Raw genomic sequence first — 13,625 nt, 5'->3', positions numbered from 1 at the left:
TCTGAACCTTCCTAAGCTTGGGTGAGCTCAGGTGTCACCCTCCTCCCAAGCTGGGGGGCAATAAAAAAGCAGGGGAATTCCCTTGAGCAAGAAGAAGTGAGGGCAGTTATATTCCTACTGCCTCTGAAGCTTTAGGATGGAGACTTGTGTGGGGTTGAGTGTCAAAGACTCTAATCAAGCTTCTCAGTGATTTTCTTTGTAATAGTTTTACTATTTAGGGTCTGTGAAAACAGGCAAGGAGGCTGGTTTAAAAGTCTCTCCCACCCCTAAAAATATAAAAAAGAAGAAAAGAGAGGGGGAATATCAGTGAAAATGATCTGGCAAGTATAGTGATCTTGGTGGCTGGTAGGCAGGTGAAACGCTTTCCACGTGTAATTCCAGGGTGGAAGCAGCCTTGAAGTAGCTCCATTTTGGGGTGGTCTGGTCCCCCTCAGTCAGGTGCAGTCTGATGTATGCAGTGGTGGTCAGGAGCTTGGACTTCCTTCAAGGGTAGCAGTTGTGTCCCCCTCCTGTCTGTGGGGTCTCTCCACCAAAGCTCTCTCCTCCAGACCCCTTGCCTCAACGGATGGTTTTACTTAGATTTACAGGTGGTATCCTCTCTGAGCACTCTCCCAGTCCTCAAGTTATACAATGAAAGCTCTTTGTCTTCAGTCTCAGACACCTTACAGAAATGAACTTCTACTTTCAAGCTCTGCATATTTAGACAAATATAAATGCTTTCCTTTCTGTGCAGTTGGCTTTCCTCAAGTGTCTGGTGACTTTCGAGTGTGTGCTGGGCATGCTGCTCTGTCTTGGGGAAGGCCTGGCTTCTTCTGGGCATGGGGCTCATAGGCACTGACAGATTCTTTTCCCAAGATCCTACACTGACTTTCCCAGTGGAGGCAGACACTTGTTCCTGTTGTCTGGCTCATGGTGGTGGATGAGGGTCACCTGGCCTGGCTGCCTCCACGAGGTACCCTGATAATCATCCCAAGACTTCTCTGCTCTTGCCTCCTTCTGGGCATGAAGCACCCTTGGTGCTGTACCCACCTTTTGGGGCAGGACCTTCAGCTGTTTCCGGCTGTGGGTTCAATCCAATGCAGTCTGTTTTCACGCCTTTAGGAATTTCTCTGAACCACTGAATTCCCTTTCTCGTTTTCCAGTGTGGCTATGTACATGTACATATATATGTGACTGTACATATATATGCATTTACTTCTCATATCTTTTCTTTCAGTTCTAGGGTTTGCAGTGTATGCTCATCACCCAGGTAATTTCCTTCTCTATGACGTTCACAGTCAACAATCTATGTTCATAAATGATATACATACGACTTCAGAGCTGGAGGAGGAATCATAGCAAATTATTGTGGGTGGCTGACCAGTGAGGATTTCTCCCAAACCCTTCTTTAAACCCTTTGAAACTTTTCCAAATCAAACCTTACATGGAACTCTAGTATTAAGCCTAAAAAGAGTGGGGGTGATATGGTTGAAGGGGGCTCAGCAGCCTCACCCCGAGAGATCTCCTAGAACATCTGGAGCTAAGAAGGTATTTCAAGTATGAGGGCACAAACATGCCGCTGAGGGGGCAAGTGATAAGAGAATGGGGACTTGCGTTTGCCAAGATAGAGGGCATTGGTGAGTCGACAGTACAGGTGTTGGTGGAGTGGGAGCAGGGATGAGGCTGAGTTTAAAAAATTAAAGGAACGAGCATTTTTAAACTTTCAAGATACACTTATAATTGTTTTGTAAAAGAGTTGTGTCCCAAATTTGAGGGAAACAGTGGCTGATTCCTCTTGGATGACTCCCATCTTACCCCGGCCCCTAATTGCCAGGAGCCCTCCTAGTCCCACCCTCTGATTTGTGGGAGCTCTAATTTATAAATGAGATCAGGATACGGAAAAAACTGCAGGCAGAGGCTCTTGGGGCAGCTTTGTCTTACTCAAATCCAAACGGATGCTGGTGTCCCTCCTAAAGTCAGCAGGGCTAGGGCCTTAGCTTAGGGAGGGTTTGACGTAAAAGCCCAGGGGCTTTCTGAGGAAGAAGCTAGAGGGTTGGGACCCAGCGAGTCGGTTCTGACCGTGGGCTGCCACCACCCCCTGCTGGCCGTGCCGTGGTACTGCCCCTCCATGCCCAGGGACAGACTAGCCAGGGGCAGGCCGAGCCAGACCTTGCCAGGAAGGTGGTGCTGCCACCTTTGGGAACAGGTGCCTGAAGACCACGAATGTTAATGTTAAAATCTGATGTGCTCAGTCTCACAGAATCCGAGCTGCCTACATATGCTGTATTCCTACAAGTGGCCACAACCCCCGCATTAATGAGAGAGGAAGAGGGACAGTAAAATACTCTTGAAAGCCAGCAAATATGGGAAGGGGGACCACTTGCTGCTCAGAACACCTTCCTTTCTGGAGATGTCTGGGATGAGGCAGGGGTTCTGCATGCGAAAGTAATTTGAGCATAGCCAAGGTTGGGAAGTCACAGTGATGCGTCATGTGGCCCTTTGGGGAAATACTATCTGTTAGCAGATGGAAGCATTTGTTAAGGTGTGGATGGAGGTCTCAGTAGGGAAATGGGCCATCAGCCGCAGAGAGCCTTTGAGCAAGACTGGTCACTGCTTAGAGCCTTGAGTTTATGTAAGGGACGCTGTAGGAGGCCAATGCTCCCTGGTATCCTGGCAAAGTCTTCCTGGAAGAGGGATGCCCAGGTCTTAAGTCAACCAGGAAAAGAGCTGAAGAGTCACCTTCAGGGTGACTGGACCACCTTTCGTCCCACTTTCAATGGTGGGCGTGGCTCTGGTGTTGAGGAAGCTTAGCAGTGCAGGGTCTGGAAGCTCACAGGATACCAGAGAGACTTACTACTCAAAGTGTGGTCCCAGGAGGGGACTGCTCAACATAACACTTTGAAAAACATTATTTTATTTGATTCTCTCAATATCTAGAGACAGGCATTCTTATTAAAATTATTCTCATCTTAGGGGTTAAAAAAAAAAAAAAGAAAAAGGAAAACCCAGGGTCCAATACTGATCAGGGTCACAGAGCTAGGAAGTGGCCTGGATGGGACCCTAACCCAGCAACTCTGGCTCCAAATCCCTTGGCTCTGTTACTACCAATGCTTTGTCTCAAATGTTAATTTCTGGGGATAGAGGAAATGTAGGTAGAGGTGGGGAAGAGGAACCATGGAATCAGAGCTTCATTCATTCCAGGTCAATTTCACCAACATCATCAGATAAAGGAGGAAATAACTTTAAGGGGAAACCAAACGGTCTTCAGTAGAGACGCTGGGGTAATTCCAAATGGGGTAGACAGCACGAATCAAATATAAGTCCTGAGTGCACGTAGCCACAGAGAGAGAGAGAGAGAGAGGTTTAACTTCTCTTTGGGGAGAGATTGAGCAGTTCAAGGCTAAACCGCCGGTAAGGTCATCCCAACCACTCAGCTACATGTGACCCTCTCTAAGGGGGGACACACCAAGACAGAAATGAGGAGGGAGGCTGTCGTACAGCTGGAGGGCCATCCAGTTAGGTGTTTGGTCCTTAACATGGGAAAGTACTCCCTATAGAGCTAGAGCTGAGAGGCCTGTTATTGGAAGGTATAAGAAAAAAGACATCAGCACCCCGGGTCAGCGAGTGATTGTAGATAAATGTCACCGACAGCAAATCTGTAGGGTAGAATCAGGAGAGGCACAGCTGTGCGCTGACCACATTGGCAAGCTGTTGGCATCGATCTGCCTAACACCCTGGACCTGAAATCTCTCTCATGTGGTACTTTTCATAGGTAGTATTCTCTGCAAGTTGGTTTTCTTGGATCAAAGTCGTCTGGCTATTTTGTGGGTGATAGGAAGTGGGGCGGTGGGGTTGGTGCTGGGGGAGAAGCTTGCTTACCAGCAAGGGATACACTTTGGAATTCGATATTGGGCATTTTTAGGCCTCACTAATGCATGTCCTCCAAAACCAACACTCCCCACCCCACTTAGCTTGTCAAAGGTTTTGCATGGCCAAGGAGGGAAGAAAACTCTGAGTGCAAGGTCCCTGGGGTGGGGGGAGCACGGACTGGCACAACTGTCCTGGCTGGGCCAGGGCTTGGCCCTTGGAGACCCTTAGCTTGGATTCTGACAGATGCAAAGGAGAAGAAAACACCACCATTACTCAGCCAACCCAGTATAACCTTAATTTAGGTCACGTTCACCCAGTCTTTTCAAATAACACTATTAGAAAAGGAAGGGACTCATGCGTGGCAACCACCATTTACATCTCACCTTACATTCTGTCTACATGGTTCACTTTATAGAGCAAGTATTTAAAATGCTGATATCTCACTCTTCCCAGGCCTTGGCTTTCTTCCTGGAGAGGATGGGCTTGTAAAGACACCTGTGGGCTGCTCATTTCCTTGGTATTTGCAAGGCTGGGTTAAAATCAGTTGTGATGAGAACTTGGTGTTTTGCCCATTTCTTTCAAGCGCATGCTTCGGTGAAGACACAGGAAGAATCCTTTTAGATAGAAAATCTCCACTACAAAGGACGCACAGCCACGCCACATTTTTAGCCTTTTATTTTTTTAAGTAAAGAAATTCCATTGAATCAAAGATAACAAAATTACAGTTTTTGTTTGTAATGATCTTTGTTTACCACCACACAGAATCAAAACAGAACCAAAAGTAATATGAGAACATAAAATGATCAAGGACACCACTGTTTAGTATAATTTCTTAATAAAGGTAAATATCCTCATATTTAGAAAAAATTGCATTGCTAGTTGCAAATCTTAAACACCTCAGTGCTGGAGGATCCTGTATTCTGCCTCCCCCACCCCCAATCCACCAGCACGGAGGCTTTCAGAACACAAACTCAAAAATACATTATTTTCAGGGCAGCATTTGAAGTTTCAGAAAGTCCAAAAAAAAAAAAAAAAAATCAAACAAAACAAACAAAAATTAGGAATGTGAAAGTGATGGTTCTCAAAAATCAGTCTGGAAGCAGATCTGCCAACAGAAGAATGGGGTTCATGGAAGTCTAACCAGGAAAGGGGGAGATGCAAACTGGCTCCCCCCTCCATGCCCCCAGCCCCTGGTGTCGCTAAGGCAGCTGCAGTGGCAGAAGTCAAAAGCTCAGGTACAGTGAAGGTCTTCCTGAGGCAGTGGGAGAGACCCAGATCACCTGAAACTGGTGTGGAGAGGTGACAGGATTCTACATGGACTTGTGCTTTAGGAAAACTAAAGAGGCCAAAACAAAAACCAAACCAAACCTAACTCCCACACCCAGGAACTCGGTCCACACACTGGGAGGGAGTGGCTGGCGCTGGGTCTGAGGGCTCAGCAATTATTCTACGTGACTGTTGGCTGCTCCATGTGGGTGGTCTGGAAGGAGAATGCCTATTGAGATGAAGGGTATTTCTGCAGGTGCTATACGTGGACTGTCCCCAACTTACGGCGATAGATTTCTTGGCTAATGGGGACCAGAACGGGGAGACGGCAGGTTATAGGTTTTGTTACTAACTGACAGGAGTCGAGTTAAAGGACTTAATTCACTGGTTGGAAATTAACTTCAGCTTATTCATTAGAGATAGGTGAATGTTTTACCCACAATACATGCTAGGAAAAACGGTTCAGAAAACGTGGTGTGTGTAGGGGGCTGACTCCTTCAAAAGGGGCAGCTGTCTACCGTCTGGGGTCTGCGAATGGCTGCTTCCAAGGGCCACTTCGGGGGGATGCCTGGGCTACAGCGTGCGAGGCGGTTGCAGCAGTGACACAGGCAAGAGGAAGCAGCTGTAGCTTTGGATAGCATCCCAGTTCTCACTGCGAGTACGGGCCCATTCCCCTTCAAATAGAATTTGGCAAAAGCAATCCTAGTTTACGAAGAGGGGGCACTTCCCTCTGCTTTGATAACAGGGGGGAGAAGAAAACCTTTCCCCCAATTGCTTGGCCTCTAAATGCCAAAGGCAGGCCACTTTTCATGGTTTTTTGAAGCATCCAAAGTGGCTCTGAACAACAGAGTGAGGCCAAGAAGGAAGAAAGGCGTCAGAGATGAGGTGTTTGGCCAGTTCTGGATTGCTCTTATTGTCAAGGGGTGGGGGCACCTAATGTAATAAGGAGCGTACAGGCCACATGGAGACATTTTCTGGTTTTGCTGTAGCTTTACTTCAGACTTCTACAGCAGAATAATTTGAATTCCAAAGCCACAATAGTGTTGTACCACCAGGGGATATTCTAGAGGCAAGTTAAGGCTTTCTGGGCAAAGAGAACAATTCCAGATGATATTGTGAGCGGATGCTGCAGTGAAATGCTTCTTAATAACTCTCCTGTCCTGCCTTAACGACAAAGACCTGAGTTTTCAACTCAACGTGATGTTTCAGTGATCTTCACTTTAGCACTAAGTCAGAAGCAATGCCACGGGAAAAGAAAAGCCTCTCACAGCTCAGACATCTGCTTGCCCGGCAAACACAAACAAGAACACATGTATTGTTTCCCCGGAGCTGGCAAAACGGATCTCAAGCCACACAGTGACAAAGAGAGCTCTCATTCAGATGCCAGGCATATAAGCTCAGCTACCCAGAAAGTTCAGCTTTAATGAAGACTGTAGTTTTAGAATGAAAGTCTGAGCAGGAAGGGTTTCTGCCCTGGGAACTCTCAAAGCTTGCCCGAGTCACACAGAAGGATGGGGATATTCGCCTCGTTCCAACGGTCAGCACCTGTCCCAGTCATAAGACCACCCTCAGTACAGAAAGAATATTGAGATGACAATGGAGGCTCTGAAGAGAAGCCAGTCAGAGACACAGGGCTTTGGGCAAAATCAAGGGTCTTCACCAGCAAAGGCTGAATGCAGTAGCTCCCTCTCTCCAAGTCCCCTCAAGATCAGCCCGAAGTCTTGACTTTTCTGTTTCCACTTGCAAGGGCTGTAAGAAGGCCAGCGGGAATGTTCTGGCAAATGATGTGTAAGTAGATTAAGTAGACTTAGAGATGGTCTAAGGTGAGGTAATTGGAGCTCGGAGAGGTGAAGTGATTGCCCACAATCCAACGTGAATTAGAGACAGGACAAGAATCCAAGTCTCCCAAACCCTGGTTCCCTAACACTATGTCAAGAAAGGCACGCTCCCCTTGCAGGTATATTCCCACTCTCATGTATAAAACGCTGCGGGGAGGTTCAAAGAATATAGTGACAACAAACAACTTTCTGCCTTCCTTCTGCTCTGGAATCACTGGTGCAAACTCACGGGCGGGAAGGTAAGAGGTTTTCCTCAAGTCTGTTAAACTCCCTACTAACATAATTGCATCAAGGAGACTTGAGACCATTTTTTCAAGTCAGATAATCCTGACTTGACTGGGATCTTCATCACTGTCTTCAAACTGTTTAGAGGCAGGGAGAACAACCCGGAGAACTGTTAAAAACCTGCTTGGTTTTTAACATGTTCTTCCTGCGATACAACTGTCTAGGTTTCCGCAATTTATATCCTTAACCTGACTTTATTGTATTTTTAACCTGATTTTAAAAATATAATATTCAAATACTCTTTGAAAATTCTGCCTTGTTTTAGCCCAAGAGGACCTCAGTAGCAAGAAGAGCCCTCACATTATCATCAGGAACGAAGGAAAAGCAAGGAAAGCTGGAGGAAGGAAAAAGCTGACCTACATATAAAATGCTGCTCCCTTGTTTATTAGGCGAGCTCGCATCTCTGTAAATTCAATGCCTCTGTGCTCTCATTCAGGGACAAACAAGAATTTTCCTGTAAGATAGCCACAGTTACACTCTTATTTCCATGCCTGGGAGCCTGGAGCTTGAACAGAGGCCTTCAGTTGATTTCATGTGAGCCAAAATGGAATGTAAGTGCCATTCAGAGGCACACACTAAAAAGATTTCAGCTGGGAGGCGGTCTCCACAGTCCCGTGGGGTAAATTCCGGTTATGTGGCAACAAAGGCTGTGCCCCGAGCCCTGCCTCTCCTCCGTGGGCCACCAGAACTGCCGTGCACACCAGGCTCCGAGGACTCCTGCCCCCATCCCTGCCAAGTGTGTGACAACAGGACTGTTTTCTCCTCCTGAATGGAGCTGGTACCTGGCCACTGCTTTGTCAGAATAGATCAAGGGATGTGACCTAAGGCAAATGAAAAGGAGCCTCTTGCTTCCTGGGATGGTGATTCAACCCCATTAAGTTATTGCTTCGTTCATCTAATTTCACAAAAAAAGGTCTTGAGACATGAAGGTTGTAGCAGGATATATGACCATGAACCTTCTAGATTATAGCTGTGGTTGTTGGTTGGAGGGAAAAGTAACAGAGGGGAGAGACTAGCTTCGAAATTGAGGGGTAGATGATAAAGTGCCAGTTTGTACTAAAAGAACATGAAAAAGAAAAGCACTTGAAAAGTAACAACTTGGGGGGAAAGTCACAATGATGAATTTGGTGTGTGTGAGAAATTGTACCGAAGCAAAGTCGAGACCATAGAAGTCTCAGTCTCTTCAGATACGGCTGTTTTTGATGTTATTATTTAGGATGACCTGGTGATTGTCAGAAAACAACTTCTTCAGGTTACAGACATTACTGTCACATGACTTGGACCGATGCCCAAACTACATTCACCTGCGGCCATGAGGGGCTGCATCCAGGCCCTCAGGTGGCTCCCTTTACCCCTTAAACATCCACATACAGACCCACTATTTACATTCCTGTCTGTCCTATAGCAAAGGAGAGGAAGCCGGGAAATTTTTTTTATTTATTTAAAGTATCTATAGGTCATTTCACTTGTAATTCTGTTTAGTTCCAGATAGCAACTGCTGATTTTTCGAAGTGTAGGGTTTTTAGATATTCAAGTACCACAGGATTGGAGGAAAGGAGTACTTGAAATGTAGAGTGACTTTTCATTTGAGAAGATAACACTCTGGAAAGATCTGTCCAACACGCTACAAATATGAGCTATTACATTACAAAATCTGGTTTCAAAATCACACCCTCTTCAGTTGGAAAGATATTTCTCCAAACTCAGATCCAACTTTTGAATTGTTTGGTATCAAAAGCCAGAGTTAGAGAGACCTGGGTTAAAAAAATAAAATTATAACTGAGTGTTTAAAAAAAAAACCCCTCTTTATATGAAATGAGGGACATAAAAAAAAAAGAAGGAAAGGCAAATGACGTCTACATGCTTAGAATAGCTCTCAGGCTCCCCTGGAGAGGTGTTCTCTCAAACCTCAGTAAACTGAGTTTGTCATTGAACTTCAGAACTGGTAGTGATATCGGCAATCTACCTGGCCCAAGTCCCCCATTTTACAGGTGAAGAAACAAAAGTTCAAAGGGACTTTTCCAGGGTCATATAGCCAGTGAGAGGCAGAGTCAGGCATGGCCTGAAGTCTTCACCCCCAGCCCAAGCCCTTTCTGAGACATCACATAGCGATTGCACCAGGGCAACCGTACACGACAGGCCTTGCAGCTTTGGAGGCTCCTGGGATCTAAGAGATACCTCTGACTACGAATTTCAACAACACAAACTACCGAGATGTTTCTAATTTAAAGGCTCTGCACAACCGTGCTTCTCAAATTTGCCTGGTGAGGAGAATCACCTGGGGCACTTGTCAAAAATTAGAATCCCCAGGCCCCTTCCCAGACCCACTGAAACAGCTTCTCCAAGGGGAGGGACCCGGGAGGCTGAATTTGTAACAAGCGTCCCAGGTAACTCTCATCAGCAGCAACCTGTGGGAAAACTGTCTTAGAGGACAGTGAGGGAGAAACTTGGTTTGTGAGTCAAGGGAATTTTCTTTGCCACGTAGGAGGCTACAGTCTTGGCCTGGGAGGCCCAGGGTCCCCGGCTCCCAAGCTGAGCTGCATCTACAGCATTGGCTCTTTTTAGGGTCTACGTCAGGACACATACACCACCACAAAATAACATACATCCTTCACTGCTCTTGGGGAAAAGCCTTCTGATTGGCAAAGCAAAACTGCTGTTCAGACACATTTTTAATAGGGAAACTAGATGTAATTGGCTTGAAAGCAATCAGATGCTGACACCGGACAGGAGGGTGAAAACCCCGTCGCTTGTCACCATGGCTAACAATGCAGTAGAGAAAACCAGTAACTAAGCACAAAAATAGCCTGGAGCTCCCAGGGACGGCCACCTACTTCAAGTCAGGTGTGTCTAGTGGGTGGTCTCCGTTGATGGTGTGAGGTCAGATCCAGGTCACTGAGGGAGATGGGAGACCTGAAACAGCCGGTGACCAGGGCAGCTGGTGCGCACCAGAGTCCAGGGGCTGCCTCACTCCAGGTCGGCCTCCACCTGTTCCGTGTCAGAGCACTGCGACTTGTTGCGTTCCCACTGGCAAATGGCATTGGCGTACTCCACCACCAGCTTATCCATCCATGTCAGGGGCTCGGGGAACAGCACGGACCCCTCAAAGAAGCCCAGGTGGCCCCCGTGCAGGGGCAGCACAAACATGACGTTCTCCCGTTTCTCTGTAGGAGAAAGGCAGCTGAGTGAGTCACTGTTCTCTGACCAGCTCCAGGGCAGGAGGTGCAAAAGTGAGCTGACCAGGGCGGCCCAGGCTTTCCCCACAGGCGAAGGTGTCACCTAAGTGGACATCTGATTTCTACTCCCTCTGCCTCATTCACCAAAGCGGGAGGGAGATTTGGTGGGGCAGGCAACATGGTGGGATCTAGCAAGTTTTGGAATAGCAGCTTGGCTTTGGAGGAGAATGGGTACCGCCTTAGGAGATCCTTAAAACTCTAAGTGGTTCTCAAACTTGGCTGCATATTAGAATCACCTGAGTTTTTTTTATGATCCCTATGTTGCATCCAGACCAATGAGATTCTGATTTGAGGGGAGGGGTGGGGTGGAGTTGGGGGGTGGTAGGTGAGAGAGGGAGGACCCAGGTGCTGGTGTTGCTAAAACTCCCCAGCTGACTTGATTGTACAGCCAAGTACCTCCCAACTTCGTGTATCCAAATCACCTGGGAGACTGCCTTAAAATGCAGATTCAGCTTTAATAGGCCTGGGGAAGGAGCTGAGATCCTGCATTTCCTTTTTTAAAAAGATATTTATTTATTTATTTGGCTGCACTGGGTCTTAGTTGCGGCATGTGGGATCTTTAGTTGTGGCATGTAGGCTCTCAGTTGCAGTGTGCAGGATCTAGTTCCCCGACCAGGGATGGAACCTGGGCCCCCTGCATTGGGAGCGCGGAGTCTTAACCACTTCGCCACCAGGGAAGTCCCCAGATTCTGTGTTTCTGACAAGCTCCTGGGCGATGCCGATGCTACTGGTGGGGACCAGCCTTTGAGGAGGGACTCGTAACACTTAACACTCTTATTTACTAGAGAACCAGATGAATTCAATGGAGTCAATGATTTTTCACTACAGAACTTTACTTTTCAAGGCTAAAACATAAAGCTGCGTTAAAAGACGGCCAAGCTCTCAATGGCACGTGCTAAACGGCCATTTGAGAATTATTAACCTGGAGCTTGACTTTATGAGTCTACGTTTAAGTTAGTCCCGCATGGGCTGGTAAAGCCATTACCGAAGATATGTGCAAAATGGGCAGCCAGGTAGTCAGGTACCACAGGGAGCATCTCTCTTCCCAGGGGGATAAGTGACAACGGGTCCCTTGCTGGCTGCTCCAGGCCTCTGAGGCGCTTCCTGGCACTCACATTTCTGGCTCTGCAAGGGCTCTTTTCTTGTCTGACCCCCTTTATTCTTCCCTTTCGGCTGCTATTTTGTAAGTTTCTGTGTGACAGCATTACTGCTATGGATGTTAGATATGCCTAAGGAAACCAGCATGGCTACTTCCTCTCACTGCAGCCCACGTGGCTGCTTTTGTGTAGGGAGCCTGTGGTTTGATAGACGGTTGACATATAGCTTTTTATCACATAATGCACCTGCGACACACGCATTCACTCTGAGCGGAGAACGGAGCTCTGTCTGGGCGTGGGTCCTTTATCTGCTTGCTATGTTATCTACTCTTTAACTTGGGGTCATGAGAGAATCAGAAGTACCCCTTTTCCCCCTGGTTAACATATGGTATTTACAAGAGGAAATGTAATTACAGAGGACTGGGAAGGGAGATTAGGTACAATGCAAAGTAACTTTAGATTGTGACCCAAGTGTTTCCTTCCGTTACCCTCTTTCCAGTTTCTCCCGTAGCTCCTACCTAGCATGCTGTGAGGCCGTGCAAGCCTGGGGCAAGATAACATTCTCATGAACAACCTTCTTTGCTTTTTCAGTTGCTTATATTTTTATCCTCAAAGCAGATGGGGAGGCTGTCTGTCACAAGAGGTAGCAAAACTGGCTTTTTTGTTTTGCTTTTCAGGTCAAATTTTAAGTCTAAATATCTCTTTAAGTCAAACTCTCAGACTTAATGGACCCACATCCCTGAGGCCATAATTTCACAGAACACCAGGGGACTCCCCGAACCTCTTGGCTATGGATATAAATGATGATCCTGTCTCTTGCACCAGGAGAGAACATGAAAAGGCTCTACCCAGGCTCCATCACAGCCCCAGAACTATCAGGCTAGAATAAATAAGAACACTGCCAAGAGATACCCTGATCGCCAGGATATGACAGCATGATGAAGGTGACATACTGTGGCAATTTGCTGAGCAGTTGAGGGAGCAACAGCAAGAAACACTGACCTGAAAGAGATTTTGGAATGGTTAGAAGACTTTCATGCACCAAGGGGTCATCGGCTGCATTCACCAACATGAGAGGTACATAAATCTGAAACAAGAAAATAAAGCAGAATTAAATGATCAGTTCTCTTTTTTTAGACCCCGTTGATCCAAGGCTCAAATACACTACCGGATATGTCTTTGAAGCAAAGGGAAGAGGGTCAGTGCTCAGTTTCCTGAACATGTGGACTCAGGACACCTCGTATTTCCTGGTGGTGGCAGGAATGATAACTGCTGCTGTGATCACAGCCCTGGCAGGCATGTGCAGGAGCCAAGCTCGGTGTCCTAGGTGACCCACGTGCTCTGATGGAGCAAGGGTAAAGACTACAATACTCACTGGCAAAATATTTCTGATCCTCCGCACAGTGTCTCATATTAGCCATACCTTTCCGAAAAATGACTTTACAGAGTTATGTACATATTCATTCAATTTATATGGTGGGGAGGAAAAAAGGAGTGTGCTCCACTCCAGAAAAAGGAGGCTTTCTAGAAGAATCTGAAGGTTGAAAACAGGTGCAGGCTGGTGGATATCGGGAAGCTCTCGGCAGCTTTGCATCCAACATCCATTTATCAAAACAGCCAGTAAGCGTCCTTTTTCATTTTAGCAGAGGTGGTGCTGATGGGGGTGCTCAGACATTACTGAACAGCCATGCCCAGGAACGTAATGACTGGTTGCCTCACCCGGAGGCCCCTGACACTGGCTCTGGACAGCTTCACGTTTCTGTAATGGCTTAAATGAAGACATGAAAAGCCTGGATGATGATGCTAAAGTAGGAGGGGCGGCCGATATGACACGAAGGCAGAACTGCCATTCACAATGGTATGCTTAAGCTGGGGGAGTGGTGGACCAAACAACAGGTGGACATTGATAGGGATAAATGGGAAGTCCTGTGTTTGAGTAGAAAGGGCTATTGTTCAAAGACAGAAGGGGAGAGACTGATTTGGTGGTGGTTCAGGTAAAAAACATGGGGGTTATGATTGGCCACAAGCTTAATTTAATACAAAGTTTATTGTAG

General features: G+C 46.8%; 1 protein-coding gene across 2 annotated transcripts in view; it reads right to left on the bottom strand.

Moving 5' to 3' along the window:
- Positions 1-4,512: 4,512 nt before the first annotated feature.
- The window catches only part of ABHD2 (abhydrolase domain containing 2, acylglycerol lipase), a 110,013-nt gene continuing 100,900 nt past the window's right edge, over positions 4,513-13,625 (bottom strand). For both annotated transcript variants that reach the window (XM_082852184.1, XM_082852185.1), the window contains exons 9-10: positions 12,574-12,658; positions 4,513-10,402 (exon numbers count right to left, since the gene is read on the bottom strand). In XM_082852184.1, coding sequence (XP_082708310.1) covers positions 10,206-10,402; positions 12,574-12,658 — 282 coding nt within the window. In that variant the 3' untranslated portion in view covers positions 4,513-10,205. The remainder of the gene's footprint in view (positions 10,403-12,573; positions 12,659-13,625) is intronic.

Source organism: Leucopleurus acutus (assembly GCF_964270905.1).
Source record: "Leucopleurus acutus genome assembly, chromosome: 1".
Lineage (NCBI taxonomy): Eukaryota > Metazoa > Chordata > Mammalia > Artiodactyla > Delphinidae > Leucopleurus > Leucopleurus acutus.
This window is presented reverse-complemented; position numbering and strand designations above follow the sequence as displayed.